This window comes from Lepus europaeus, chromosome 17, assembly GCF_033115175.1.
Source record: "Lepus europaeus isolate LE1 chromosome 17, mLepTim1.pri, whole genome shotgun sequence".
In the NCBI taxonomy this organism is placed as follows: domain Eukaryota; kingdom Metazoa; phylum Chordata; class Mammalia; order Lagomorpha; family Leporidae; genus Lepus; species Lepus europaeus.
Genome location: NC_084843.1, coordinates 22,537,397 through 22,551,884, shown reverse-complemented (window position 1 = coordinate 22,551,884; position 14,488 = coordinate 22,537,397). Strand labels below are relative to the sequence as shown.

General features: G+C 43.8%; 1 protein-coding gene across 4 annotated transcripts in view; it reads right to left on the bottom strand.

Moving 5' to 3' along the window:
* Positions 1-14,488, bottom strand: part of SORCS1 (sortilin related VPS10 domain containing receptor 1) — a 572,961-nt gene that overhangs the window by 364,051 nt on the left and 194,422 nt on the right. For all 4 annotated transcript variants that reach the window (XM_062214029.1, XM_062214026.1, XM_062214027.1 and 1 more), the window contains exon 2: positions 6,053-6,120. In XM_062214029.1, the coding sequence (XP_062070013.1) occupies positions 6,053-6,120 (68 nt within the window). The remainder of the gene's footprint in view (positions 1-6,052; positions 6,121-14,488) is intronic.

The window sequence follows — 14,488 nt, the reverse complement described above, 5'->3', positions numbered from 1 at the left end:
CTTCACAATAGCTAATGTATAACCACTACACTTGCTCTTTGGAGATGACATGTTAGAGATATACAAAGACCCTATAGACTGCAAGACCTCAGTGGCTTGGTCTCTCTCTCTCTTTCTCTGCCCCTCCATTTCCTCAGAGCTTCTCTGTTTCTTACTCAAATTAAACATTGCTTCTTGTTTTTTCAACACAGTGTCTGGTCTTATAAATTGTCACTGACACCAGGACACCAACCCGGACTCATCTCACCAGTTTTCCTGCAACAATATGAGCACCAGTTCAATTCCTGGCTTTAACATTTCTGATCAAGCCTCCTGCTAAAGCACCTGGAAAAGCAGCAGATAGCCCGGGTACTAGGTTACCTGCCGCTCACATGGGAGAACCAGATGGAGTTCCTGGCTCTTCAATTCGCCCTGGCCTAGTCTTGGTTATTATGGCCATTTGGGGAGTAAAACAGCAGACAGGATCTCTCTCTCCCTCTCTTTCTCTCTCTCTTCTCTCTCTTACTTATTATTGGAAGGTAATAACAGAGAGAGAGAGAGAGAGAGAGAGAGAGAGAGAGAGAGAGGTATCTTCCATCCTCTAGCTCAGGCATCAACAGCTACAACAGGTGGGGCTGGATCAGGGTGAAGCCAATAGCCAGAAACTCCATCCTGTTCTTTCACATGGGTGGCAGGATTGCAAGTACCTGGACTATAAGCTGTTGTCTTCTCAGGAACATTAACAGGAAGTTAGATTGGAAGTGTAGCAGTCAGAACTCAATGCAGCACCTGGTATTGGGTGCCAGCCTCAGAACTGGTAGCTTTATCTTTTGTGACACAATGCCAGATGCCATGACTCACTTTTAGAGAAAAAAGCAGGTGTCAGCATCCGGTGAATAGTATGTTCATATATTCTTTAACTAAGAAACAGAAAAACAGTGCTAATACTCTTCCAGCTGGATCATAAAGATAGGAACAGAACCACCTCTAACTCTGAACATCACAGACATCAGGAAGCTAGAGCTGTGTGAGAAGAAACTACAGCACTTTCCTAAATTTGTCACTGCATTTTTGAACTCATTGTAATGAGCACAACACCCCTTTTGTGATTTTTTAATAAAATAATACTATAAAACCAGGGACTGCAAGCAGCTCCATGGGATATAAATCTGGGACAGAAATGGGAGTTATAATACTTACAAGAATCCAGAACCAAAGGCCACAATCCAGAATATCTCTTGACCCAGGATGGAAGTTTGATTCCTTCCTGAGGGCCACTGAGGAGGCACTCCACATCTGGATGCACAGGTAGGAGGAGCATCATAGGACGCGGGTAACATGAAGAATTCCCACGCAGGAAAATCATCAACCCTGGTTTTTTCCCTTTTATTTTGCGACTGAATGTCTCCATCCAATAGTCTGGTGTTCACAGATGAGCGAACACTGGATTTTGTAGCAAAATACCCTTCAAAGCAGGGATGAACAATCGGACTCAGACCACCCCTTGGTCTTCCCTTGGATGCAGAGTTGGGAAGAGAAAAGATGTTTTCAACCAGTGGGGATCACCCACGAGGCTGGAGAAAGGCTCACAGCCTTCAGAGCAGCTTCCTTCAGCCTGAACCCCAACAGCTCTTCAGACAGCACAGAGCACCAGCCCCCAGCTGCTGCCTCAGGGCACCCCTGACCCAGTCTGGGCAAACTCTCTACAGAGGCCACTCTCCTGAGGAGCACTGTGTAACATCCAGCTGACAGCAAAGCATCCTCTGGGAAGATGGGAAAACAGGACTACTAGTGCAGGACCGCATAAAAAGCCCAACTCACTGCCTACTAGAACCCCATGCTCCTCTGTGCCCCAACGCATGTTCTGCCACCTAAGAATGTCACAGTTTCAGAAATTTAGTCTGAAACTTGCTTGTGCCTTATGTGAATCGGAGAACGGGGCAGTGAATTTGAGAAGTCAGCCGCGTCCGTCAGCCTCTAAGACAGAGAGGTGCTGCCAGTTCTGTCTCCCTTTAAGAGAGAACACAGTATTTTCAGCTCTTTCCAGAACTGCCCAGGGCTTTCTCACCAGCTAAGCCTGTCTCAGCAGAGGGCTGATTATACTGTACAAGGAGGAGAGGGATGAATATGTTTCTACTTAGAGATACTGTATCTAGATTTTGACATTTTATTTATCCCCACTTTTAAGCTTATCTTGCTGCAATATGGTAAAACCACCACACTCTACAAATCTCAGAGATTAATCTACTATGAGGTAAAAAGGGTTTTAAGGCGCAGTTAATTGTTTGGTGTCAGATCAGCCCTCTTTCCTCTCAGTTTGACTCCCTGAGTGAACAGCACAACACAAAACAAAATCAACAACCTGCTCCAGGATTAAGGTGTAATCAATGACAAGACCAACTGGGAACAAATGCTCATTAATTTGGTCCAGCAGCTTCCTGCTCTGTCATCCCTGTCTTGTGGATCCACAGAAGGTTAAATTCCCAGGACATCAATGCAAGGTCAACCGCGTGTTGGCCTCTCACCACTCTGACACCCCAAAGGTACCTGCCACTTGCCTGCATCTGAACACTCAGCTCATAACACTTTTCAAGACTAAGAGCTCAACTGAAAAGTACATGTAACTATTTTTTGGATAAAAAGTCATTTATCGCCGGCGCCGCGGCTCACTAGGCTAATCCTCCGCCTTGCGGCGCCGGCACACCGGGTTCTAGTCCCGGTCGGGGCACCGATCCTGTCCCGGTTGCTCTTCCAGGCCAGCTCTCTGCTGTGGCCAGGGAGTGCAGTGGAGGATGACCCAAGTGCTTGGGCCCTGCACCCCATGGGAGACCAGGAGAAGCACCTGGCTCCTGCCATCGGAACAGCGCAGTGCGCCGGCCGCAGCGCGCTACCGCGGCAGCCATTGGAGGGTGAACCAACGGCAAAAGGAAGACCTTTCTCTCTATCTCTCTCTCTCACTGTCCACTCTGCCTGTCAAAAAAAAAAAAAAAAGTCATTTATCTGTTGCCCAGTTTTTTGCAGCAGCGGGGCAATTTACAATGCAGTAATGCTGGGGCAGCACAGCCATGAAGACACCACTTGAGAGGCCAATATCCCTTTTCAGAGTGCCTGGAGTCTTGGGTCTGTTTCCAATTCCAGTTTCTTGCGAATGTATACACCAGGAGGCAGCGGTGATAGCTCAAGTACTTGAGGCTCTACCATCCAAATGGGAGACCCAGATTGAGTTCCAAGTTCCTGGACAGGGCCTGGCTGAGCCCCAACTATTTTAGGCATTTGATATGTGAATCAGTGATTGAAAGATTCTCTCTCTCTCTGTCTCTCTCTCTCTCTGCTTCTCTGCCTTTTAAATATTAAAAAAAGTCACGTGATTTGAATCCCCTGTTCATACTCACTGGATATGTGATATTATATACACACTATATAAAATAACATAAAATGGTATATACATATTTTTGTATTGTTTATTTGCTTAGATATTGAAATATCATTCAGAAGACAGAACTCTGGAAAATAAATAAGCAAGGAACATATGGAATTTTCTAGCATGTCTATCAGCATGTGGGCTACTTCTTATAATTGTTTGACCTTGAATATAGTGTAAAAATAAGATACAATAACACATGTCTAGCACTAAGTTCCATGACTGACACACTGTGGGTGCTTCATAAATTTTTAAAAAATGATTGCTGTCACTCCTACCATTATCATCAGCAATATCCCTATTATCAGTAAACAGCACGCTGGATTTAAGGACACAGAGTCTAGTCGAGAAGAGAAAATACACACATGGACAAAGTAAAAGCCAACACTCATCTCTTATTTTTATTGTAACACTTATGATCAGATGGCAGATTGTATATTTGCATTAGATTTATCTTCAGTGCTTTGGCAGTTCTAGATGGTTGCTTAAATACATTGTTCAATAGAAGTATATAAGGCAGGTTACATGTAAGAAAATTTCTCTCTCACCTGAACTGTCCCCCTCCAGAAATTATCATGTAAAGGACAGAGCTTCTATCTGTGCATCTGTGCCTGCCCTCACCTTCCTTTCCCTAACCAGAGAAACCCAAGGCATAAAGAAGTTCATCAAGATACCTTTGGTAAATAAATGAATGATAAAGGAAAGTCATCTTTGATGGCTGAGCAGTAGAAACACAATTGTATTCACTGGTCTATTCAAAAAGACTTACTGGGTGACATCTCTGTATTAGGTTCTATCCTCAGTGCCACTTATGCTGTGAGGATGTCTATTCCACTGAGGGTTGCAATACTGAATTTTTGACCCAGGAAAGATTTCTGCATAATATGTATGCATCATTGCAGGAGAAAATGCAGCCACACTCAGCCATCCGGTTTCCCTGAGGCAAGGACGAACCAGATGACTCAGAACCATGGCAGGCTCCCTTCCTGGTCCTCTCACCACCCGCAATGGCTCCACTCCTCCTGAGTATCATCACCCCACATGCTGAGGATGGTCACCATGAGTCATCCAACTACGCGAGTCCCAACAAAACCGTTGTCATAAATATTTTCCTTCTCATTCTTCAACTCTGTACTAAATGGCATTTTTAAGAAGATGTGCACTCTTCTCATTCTTTCAGGGAGCTTTTAAGAATATAGGGCATCCATAGTAGAAATTTCCAATATACAACATATATGGCATGCATGGCAAATGGCTACTGTGGGTATATTAGAAAAGCATATTAAACACTTGTGAGTATAATTTTACATACTGAAAAGATTGCAAAGTATTCTTGCTGCATCTTCCTGAGTTTCAGCCCATGACAACTGCTGCAAGGAGGCTCAATGCTGATGCAATGTGGTGTTGGTTTTATTTCAGTATTAAGATCAGAAAGAATGTGCTTCCTCAGCCATGATGCAAGTAACAGCACTCCATCAGAGAGAAGGCTGCATACTGAACCTGGGCTTCCATAGGCAGGGCAACCAGTTGCTCATCTCCTGCTAGCTCACCTGTCCCATGGTGCAGGCAGAGATTTGGCCGCTAACAGCCTCAGTCCCACTCAGAATTGCCTTTTAATGTCCTAATATGCAGACTACACTTGATATGGTTGATGCACTCCAGAATAGGAAAAAAATGTTGGCTTTTATTCTTACATATGTGCATACATTAGGGAGATATATCAAGGAAGCATCAGCTTATTCAGATGTGGAGATTTTGGTGAAGGGTTATTGAATTTAAATAATATCTTGTCTGCCAGGCCCTTTGATGCAGTAAAGAATTACCGTACTTCATTGAGGCTCTTACCAAACTTCCCACACTTTCAGTCACACCACTGAATATAATCCCTGGGGTTGCCTCCACCCTATCCCTTGCTCAGAGCTACTCATGTGATCCAGGCCTAATCAATCAGAGAAGGTGCTCTCCTGGGCATGGAAAATTGATACTGGCTGGTAAGAATGACCAATCAGGAGTAAGATGAACAACACAGATTTTCAGAAACAAAAAGAAAAAACAGAACATATTGAATTTCTGATCCCTGGATTCAGACCCTGGGCAACCCAAGAGCACATTCACGCTGGTATTCAACAAGGTCCTCTGCACACCAAGGATTTGTACCCATTCATTTGAAAAGGTGTTTATTGCATATTCAATGTGCCTAAGGCAATGCAGCGTGCATCCCAGAGACAGTGGTGTGCATACAAGTGTGCAAGTGCATCTATGTGTGCTGCTGGTGACTGCAGAACCACGGAGAAGAAGCAGTGAATGTGTGGCCCTGGTGGGGAGCCTGTGTTCTACAAGCCTCGAGCCTGAATTGTTCCCTTCTGCAGAGACCTCTGCTCTCCTGCTCCAATTAGCTCACTGATGAGTGACAACTGGGGCAATGAACTAATAAACAGTTTGGCAAAAAGATCTAACCGACTGAAAGAAGGGAAGGCTCTGGCCTGCCTGGGCATTGAACCCAACACATTGAAAAGGGAAGCAGGGAACAGAAGAAGGAAGGGGTGCACACGACCAGGAACCTTTCCACTAGGCAAAAGGAGGTGGAAGAGCGCAGTGTTGAGCGTGCTGCTTAAATAACACAGTCATTATTAACTCTATTTATCCACGTACCTCCAAAGTGAGCTCTCCGTGATGCTCCCCAGGTTGTAGTCATAGAGCTTTGTCAAAATGAGAATCACCTGAAGGCAAAAGGAAAAAATCATGGTTAGTCTCAAACAATTACAATCTCTTAGAACGGAAATGGCCCAAGGGAGGGCTTAGGAGTCCTTTAATGGGCGCTTAACATAATTGAATGAATTGTTACAGCATTTGCTGCACTGGCTGGGGAAGGGTGAGCTTGCCTCCCGCTGAAATGTGCACCCCTTCACACACACACACACCTTTGTCCCTGCCACCCTCTCACGGAGTGACCTGCATTTCTTCCTCTGATGTGTTTGACCTGACTTTCAGGAAAAGCTGACAGACCTGTCAAGTACGCACGCCACAAGGCAGCCATTGAGCAGATGGTTGTGATGGGAGAGGAGCAATGATGCAGCTCCCAGTCCGAGTGGCTGGGGCACACTGGGCTGGTTAACTTCACTTCTCTGAACCTCAACAGCCCCATTTATTAAAGGGGCCAGGGAAAGGATAGTGCTATCTTCCAGAAAGTGTTGTCGGGAGCTGTTCATTTAGGTAATAAATGCAAATTACATGTCAAATAGCATGGCGTTCTTAAATGTTTATTCCTCTCCTCTCTCCTTGTGACTTTGGGTTTTAACTGTTTCTTCTGACTTTCTAACTTCCAGAAAAGGAATTAGAAGACATTCAGAGCTATAGCAAGGCTAAGCAACAACACTTTAGCAGAAGCAAATTTGGATTGAAAGTAACTTGGGGGCCGGCACTGTGGCGTAGTGGGTAAAACTGCCGCCTGTAGCGCCGGCATCCCACATAGGCACTGGTTCGAGGCCCGGCTGCTCCACTTCCAATCCAGCTCTCTGCTATGGCCTGGGAAAGCAATACAAGATGGCCCAAGTGCTTGGGCCTCTGCATCCACATGGAAAACCCGGATGTGGCTCCTGGCTTCAGATCGGCGCAGCTCCGGCTATTGTGGTCATCTGGGGAGTGAATGAGCAGATGATAGACCTCTCTTTCTCTCTGTCTCTGCCTCTCCTCTCTCTGTGTAACTCTGACTTTCAAATAAAATAAATATATCTTAAAAAAAAGAGAAAGTAACCTGAACCTTATAGAATTCAGGGGTGGAAAGGCCTCTATTAGATACAAACTATTAAAATAAAAATTAGGAACAACTAAAAAGGTACTTGTGGAATTTCTTTTTGGAAACATAAGCTATCAAACCCTCCTCTGATTTTAAGCCATCATGGTTTTTGTCATCACATAGAGAACCCAAATTATTTAGTTCATTTTTTTAGAATCCAACAAACTTTTATTAAATATTTATCAAGATTCCAGGATTTTGCCTGGGCTACTTGGGCAAGAGACTTGGGAGTGCGTGACCCAATTGGACAGAAAGTGTTGCTAGAGAAAAAGGAGGGCAGTTAGAGTAGGGCTGATCCACCCCTACTCTGAACACTCACTCAGGTCCCCCCACAGTGGCTTGAAGGGGCTGCTGTTTTAGAGCCAACAGCGACGAGCAGGGGCCACCTTATGACCTGAAGTCCAGGAGCACCAGGACACTTGGGGAGATTCCACAGGGCAGCATCTTCCCAGCCCCCACCTCCCCCTCCTCCACTCCCATCCCCTGCTTCTTCACAGGCAAGGAAGGAGCATGATGGGGTGTGGAGGTTTCTATCTTCCTCCTGGTGCTCATAACCTAGAACACTGGCCAGGCTCTGCTGCTTCCAACTCGGCAGAAGAATGTTGACATCGATTTCCTGGAGCTTTTCCTACAGCCGAGGGATCATTCCTAGCTACAGTGAGCACAGAGCACCCTAACCTTGAGTCCTGAGGCAGCCAGCTGCTGGCAAGTGCTGAATCCTTCCAAGCTCCACTCTGCTAGCACAGGGCTTGATTTACCAAAGACAGCATCAGGGAGGAGATTCTTAACACTTCTTTCCAGCAAGCAACCTCAACTCCGTGACCTCAGATTTGTTCTGAGTTCAAGGAAATGAAGAACTGCAGTAACCTCAAGACAGCAGAGCTCCGTGAGGCCACATCCTCCAAGGCAGCCACCCCTCTCTGAAACCACAGCACAGGTTTTCTTCCAGGACCTGCTCAAATACTGCTCCTTTAACAAAACGTGAGCATGTGCGAGGTGCGGGGCACCCTGTGGGCACATCAGATGGCATGCCTGTAGCGGGGGCATATGCTTAACAGAGCCGTGTGCCAATTAAGTCACTCTAAGTGCTAAATTTCAATCACCGCCATCCCAGGAACGCTGATAGTGGCAGCAGGGGGGCTGTTTGTTTGAAGACACGGAACAGTGTGGTTGTTCCACCTCAGTATGATTTTGCCCGACAGGGACTATAAATCCCCCACCAAGAAAATGGGGGTGGGCATCACACAGTTCTAGGTAGCTGCTCCTGTGACACGGTTTGGCACTAAGCTAAACAATGTAGTTCAGCTGGCTGCAAGCTTTGTCTCCCATTCATCCAAGGAGGGAAATCAAAGGCGCCCCAGGGAAGGAACCTTTTAACCCAGCATGTAATGGTGTGGAGCCACTCACGCAGGCACACGGAGATTATTTAAGCAATTCCCAAGGGCGGGCAGGCAGGCAGGCAGGCAGGGAGGTAGCAATACTTGCCAGGCTAGTAAAACTAAAATGCCAGTGATACTTTGAGGCAGTTTATCAATACTGCACAAGAAGAGGCATCATTTATGGCATTTCAAAGCATATCTACTTCAATCAATCTATTTAATCTTCCTGTTTGCAGAATGCAAGCAAAAATGAAGCGAGAACTGCTAACCTTTAGTTATGATTTCGATCAATTGTTTGAGATCTCTCCTCCTTCCTTTTCTCACATAACTGCCTAAGCGCGTGACCTACCACCTTACTCCTGGACAGTGATGCACCATCATTGTATTAGATATGTTGTGTGGATTGTTGGTTACCTTTTCTGTTCTGCTTAATTAGAAATACTATTTAACAGAATCAGCACCTGCTAAAGAGGCCACAGCCAAATTTACTCCTTTTAAAAACGAGGAAAAGTTAAAGATGCAATTGCCTGCCTTGTTCTTATCCTATTGTCTACATTTTTTTAATTTCCCAAAATATATGTTATTTTGAAAGGCAGTGGGACTGTTTAAAGAAATGAAACATTATATTTGCTTAACTGATACAAAAATAGTCATTCATTTGGTAAAAACTTCATGTACAGACTGAACTATAAATTTAAGTGTATGGCAGCTATAAATTCAGAGAGAAAGCTGTTTTGATGAATACACACATAAAATAGAGTACCCACCAGCATTCCGTTCATTTCTATATCTTATTTTTATTATATAGGGCCCAAATACTCCTGTTTCAAAACAGTAAGTGCTGTATGTATGCTAATAATACTTTTAGGTTCCAATCTCAATAGCATATTATTTTTAAATAATATAATCTAAATATCCATGGCTTGATAACCTGCATCTTCATTATACCAAGCCCTCGGATTCCAGTTATTTCCAGAACTTTGCACAATGTGTGATCTCAAGTACTTCCCTAACCTCTCTAGGAGTTGCTGTTACCACATGGCATCCGCAATATTCTTCGGCTGTGGTCCTTATTGCCACACTCCTTGCTTACTGTGTCGGGAGGAACTTCACTTTGTCCAGGTGCTAGTCTCAAATCATCCATTCCTTACAAGAGAAGAAGATACTAGGACCAGTGCCAGGTTTTGTGCAGCGATAGCTGAGGGTATCCAAGGGAGTGAGCAAGGGTTTCCACCTCCGTATGGAACAGAAGTTTCAAATCATAGCCTCAGGAAATATTTTATCACCCTTCAGCCAGGGCCTTCCCAGATCCCTACTGCATAATTCCATTGACTCTGTACTGGGGTAGGAAACCATCATAAAGACTCTGTGAGAGGAAAATATCAATTCACTCCTCCCTTCTGGCCCCAATCACTTTCTGCACTGGGCTAACAAACAAAAGCACTGGTGAAGATAAACAGAGACACTGGTATCAGAGGATTAATAAGACAGTTCTACTGTGAATCAGCAAATGCTCATGGAAAATGTCCTGTTCTATCAAAATGGCAGTGTAAGCCTTATTTCTAGGTATGCATTAAATGAATTAACCTGGCAGCAGTGTAAATTAACTGACAGGCAGTCTCTACTATAAAATGATCAGTAATGTTACATCTTTGAATAAGACAGCTTTTTCACTATTAATATAAATGTAATTTTAAAATGAAACTCCAAACATTTAAGGAACCCTTATAATGCCTTCCAGATAATCTAATGGTATATTTTGAAAATGTCTGCATTGGCCGGCGCTGCGGCTCACGAGGCTAATCCTCTGCTTGTGGCGCCAGCACCCTGGGTTCTAGTCCCAGTCAGGGCGCCAGATTCTGTCCCGGTTGCTCCTCTTCCAGTCCAGCTCTCTGCTGTGGCCCGAGAGTGCAGTGGAGGATGGCCCAAGTGCTTGGGCCCTGCACCCCATGGGAGACCAGGAGAAGCACCTGGCTCCTGGCTTCGGATCAGTGCGGTGCACTGGCTGCAGCACGTTGGCCATAGCGGTCATTTGGGGCGTGAACCAACAGAAAAGAAAGACCTTTCTCTCTGTCTCTCTCTCTCACTGTCTAACTCTGCCTGTCCAAAAAAAAAAGAAAATATCTGCATTAATGAAATATTAGATTGTGAAGAACCAAAATTTGCCTATAATTTTTAGGTGGAAGCACAGGAATTTCCTTATTTCTTTTCTTAAGAAAAAACATAGGATCTCCTGCCTTACCTTTGCTAAATTACAGCAATCTCCCTAAATGGGAATTGGGGTGTCCTTGTATTTTGTAAAACACTTGAACTGGCCACTGCTCTGCACCTTATCTCAGCTTAACCTCAAAGAAATGTTAGAAAAAGTGGACAAAGATCCTCATTTCTCAGTTATTAAGTGATCTGCATTCTGTTGTCCCTTCTCTGTGTCCAACCATGGCGGCAGCATCTCAAGGAAAATCAGAAGTGTGTCTTTAGGTTGTTTACTCGTGAGCAATTTGGGCTACATGATCTTATGGCTTTTTCACTCCCTGTGCTCTGCAGTTCCAAATCCTCAATAATGTGGATGACGACAAAATCTTATTCCATAAAATAATCTGATTTCTTTTTCATTCTCCCATTCAGTAGTGGTCTGAGGCTGCCTTGGCAGGCGTTCCTGCACTTGTATCACAAGTGGAGACTTCACAGAGCACAAGCACTCTGATGCTCACAGGTCCTCTCACCTGCAGCAGGTCACAGACTGGTTCAGATGAGCAAGGTGGGGGGATATACTGAGGGTGCCAGCACACTGGGGCTGGTGGTGAGCTGGCTACCCTCAGAATTCCACCACCAGCCTCCAGTAGTCCTTTAGGTATCTTCATTTTACGGGCTCAAATGGTCACCCTCTGCTTATTGCAGCAGCAGCTTGCTAAAAACCATTGAGTTGGGTGTACTTACAGATGTGGATAGAAGAAACATGACAACAGAGAACAATAAGAGGCCTAAAGATGCTGGCTTTGTGGCACAGAAGGTTAAGGTACAACGTGCTACATGGGCATCCCATATGGGCACCAGTTGCAGCTGTTCCACTTCTGATCAAGTTCCATTCTAAAGTGCCTGGGAAATCAACATAAGAATGGTCCGAGTACTCTGGCCCCTGCCATACACATAGGAGATATGAATGGAGTTCCAGGCTCCTGGTTTCAGCCTGGCCCAGCCCTGGCTGTTGTGCCATTAGGGGAGTGAACCATTGGATGGAAGACATTCATTCTGTCTTTCTCTCTCTCCCTCCTTCACTCCCTCTGTTTCTCTGTGTGTGTGTGTGTGTGTGTGTATAACTCTGTCTTTTAAATAATAATAAAAAAAGTTTAAATAAAAATAAGGAGGCTAAAAAGACCTGGAATAACATTTTATTGGTATTGTGAATAGTTGGATAAAAAAGAGAGGTATTCGATAACCAGAAATTTGTTTTGTTTTTGTTTGTTTTCTTTGTAAACAAATTTTAAGGAAAAAAGCAAACTCTCATATTGGGTTTCTATAAAAATACGCCTGTTCCAGAATGTCTTTGGTTCAGGAAGCATTTATTCAACTTTCCAATTTAAGGGTTTTTTTTTTCTTTTAGGGAACTATGATTCTTTTAAGAATCTGCCAGAATCTATGAGCATAAAACAGTGAATATAACTTTAATGATATCACTGCTCTCCTGAGTCCAAGGAGCTCATGAATCCAAGAATAAGAACTTCCGTAATTCCTAGAAAATGAGAGCTTTGTTCAGAAGAAAGGACTTCTAGTTACAAAATTCTGTACACTTAATTCAATAAACATAAATTAAGTCTTGTAAAAGGCAGGAATAAAACATATATGCTGTGAGGACACAAACAGAAAAGAGCATTGATTCCAGTCCCTAGAACCTCATAATCTGGTAGAGAGGCGGATGTGTGCACAAACCATTAAAAAATAAGAAAGAAAAAGGTATGAATCAGGAAAAATAGTATTTATATATTTTATAGAGCAAGCAAGAAATGTCATCAGGGTTGCAGTATTCAAGACAAATCTCATGAGATGTGTGTATTCAGATGGAGATGAGAGGGTACAGACAGGGAACTAATTCTAAGGCAAGGGAGTATAAGAATAGTGAGATGCCTGAAAGTTCAGAGAGCACTAGGCAAGAGTAAGTCCTCACAGTCACCTAAAACTTAGTCTATGAGTCGAGAAGCGTAGACTGTCCAGATATATAAAAGCGAGGGCCTTATATATTAGCCACAGCAGTGTGCTCTGGTAGAAACGGAAAAGGCTTTCAATCAGTACGAGATCAGCTTTCAACTCAGAATTCAGGCATGGTATTTTTGAAAGGCAACAAGAAGCAGTATACTAAAAGTGATTCAAATAAATAAAGGGTGTGTTATCTCTTATAGCAGAAAGTCCAGAGTTTGTGCCATTCCAGGACTAACTTAGGCTAACAGTGTCATCAAGGACCCAAGTGATGGCTATGTGTCCACTGTGACAGTATTGACACACAGTGTTGGGCACCCTCTGCGTTTGCAAGGCAGGTATAATCACAGCTGCATCCAACGGAGAAAAGAATGACCTCCGGTGTGTATACATTTTATTTTACGGTTTGGGTGGATTTTCTTCCCCATAGCCCATTCCCGCAAACTTCCTTCTTTTTTTTTTTCTTTTTCAGTATTATTTTTCCCAAAGAAACCTTTTATTTAGGGAATACATAGTTCATACATTTCATTTCACATATTTCTTAAGTACAACTTTAGGAATATAGTGATTCTTCCCACCATATTCAACCTCCCACCCACTCTTCCACCCCTCCTTCTCCTCCTCCTTCTCCCATCCCCAGCCCCATTCTACACTAAGATCCATTTTTGATTAACTCATACGCAGAAGACCAAGTTTATACTAAGCAAAGAGTTCAACAATTTGCATAAAAAAACAAAAAAAATCAACAACAACAGAAAAAAATTCGAGACAAGGGCTGTTCAAAGTCATTGCATCTTGAAGTTAATTTCACTTCTTTTTTTTTTTTAGAAATGTAATTTACTTTAAAGAAGCACCTAAGAATGATACATCTTTTGCAAGCATTTAGACATAATTATAACATAACACTTTGAGGACAGAGGCAGAGGTCCTGCATGGAAAGTTGGTGCACAGTGACTCTTGTTGTTAATTTAACAATAATACTCTTATGTATGACGTCAGTGATCACCCAAGGCTCTTGACATGAGCTGTCTAGGCTATGGCATCCTTCTGAATCCACAAACTCCATCAGTATTTGGACAAGGCCATAACCAAAGTGGAAGTTCTCTCCTCCCTTCAGAGAAAAGTACCTCTCTCTTTGATGACCATTTTTTTCCACTGGGGTCTCACCCACTGAGGTGCTTCATATAGGACATTTTTGCCACAGTTTCTGGTTTTCCATGCCTGAAATGTTCTCATGGGCTTTTCAGCCAGACCAGAATGTCTTAAGGGCTGATTTTGAGGTCAGAGTGCTGTTTAAAGTGATTGTTATTCTATGAGTCTGCTGTGTGGACTGCTTCCCATGTTGGAGCATTTACTCCTTTTTAATTCTATTATTACTACCAGTCCCTCAATCCTATCCATATGATCACTTTAACATTTAAGATGGTATTTTACCACCTGGCCTAAGGGCATGTGGGATCCCATGGCAAGTTTTTACAGCAAACTTACCCTCACTAACGAGATGCAGCCATAGGACCGGCACTGTGGCACAGCAGGTAAAGCCACTGCCTGCAGTGCCAGCATCCCATATGGGCACCAGTTCAAGTCCTAGCTGCTTTTCTTCTGATCCAGCTCTCTGCTATGGCCTGGGAAAGCAGTAGAAGATGACCCAAGTCCTTGGGCCCCTGCACCCACATGGGAGACCCAGAAGATGCTCCTGGATCCTGGCTTCTGATCGGCACA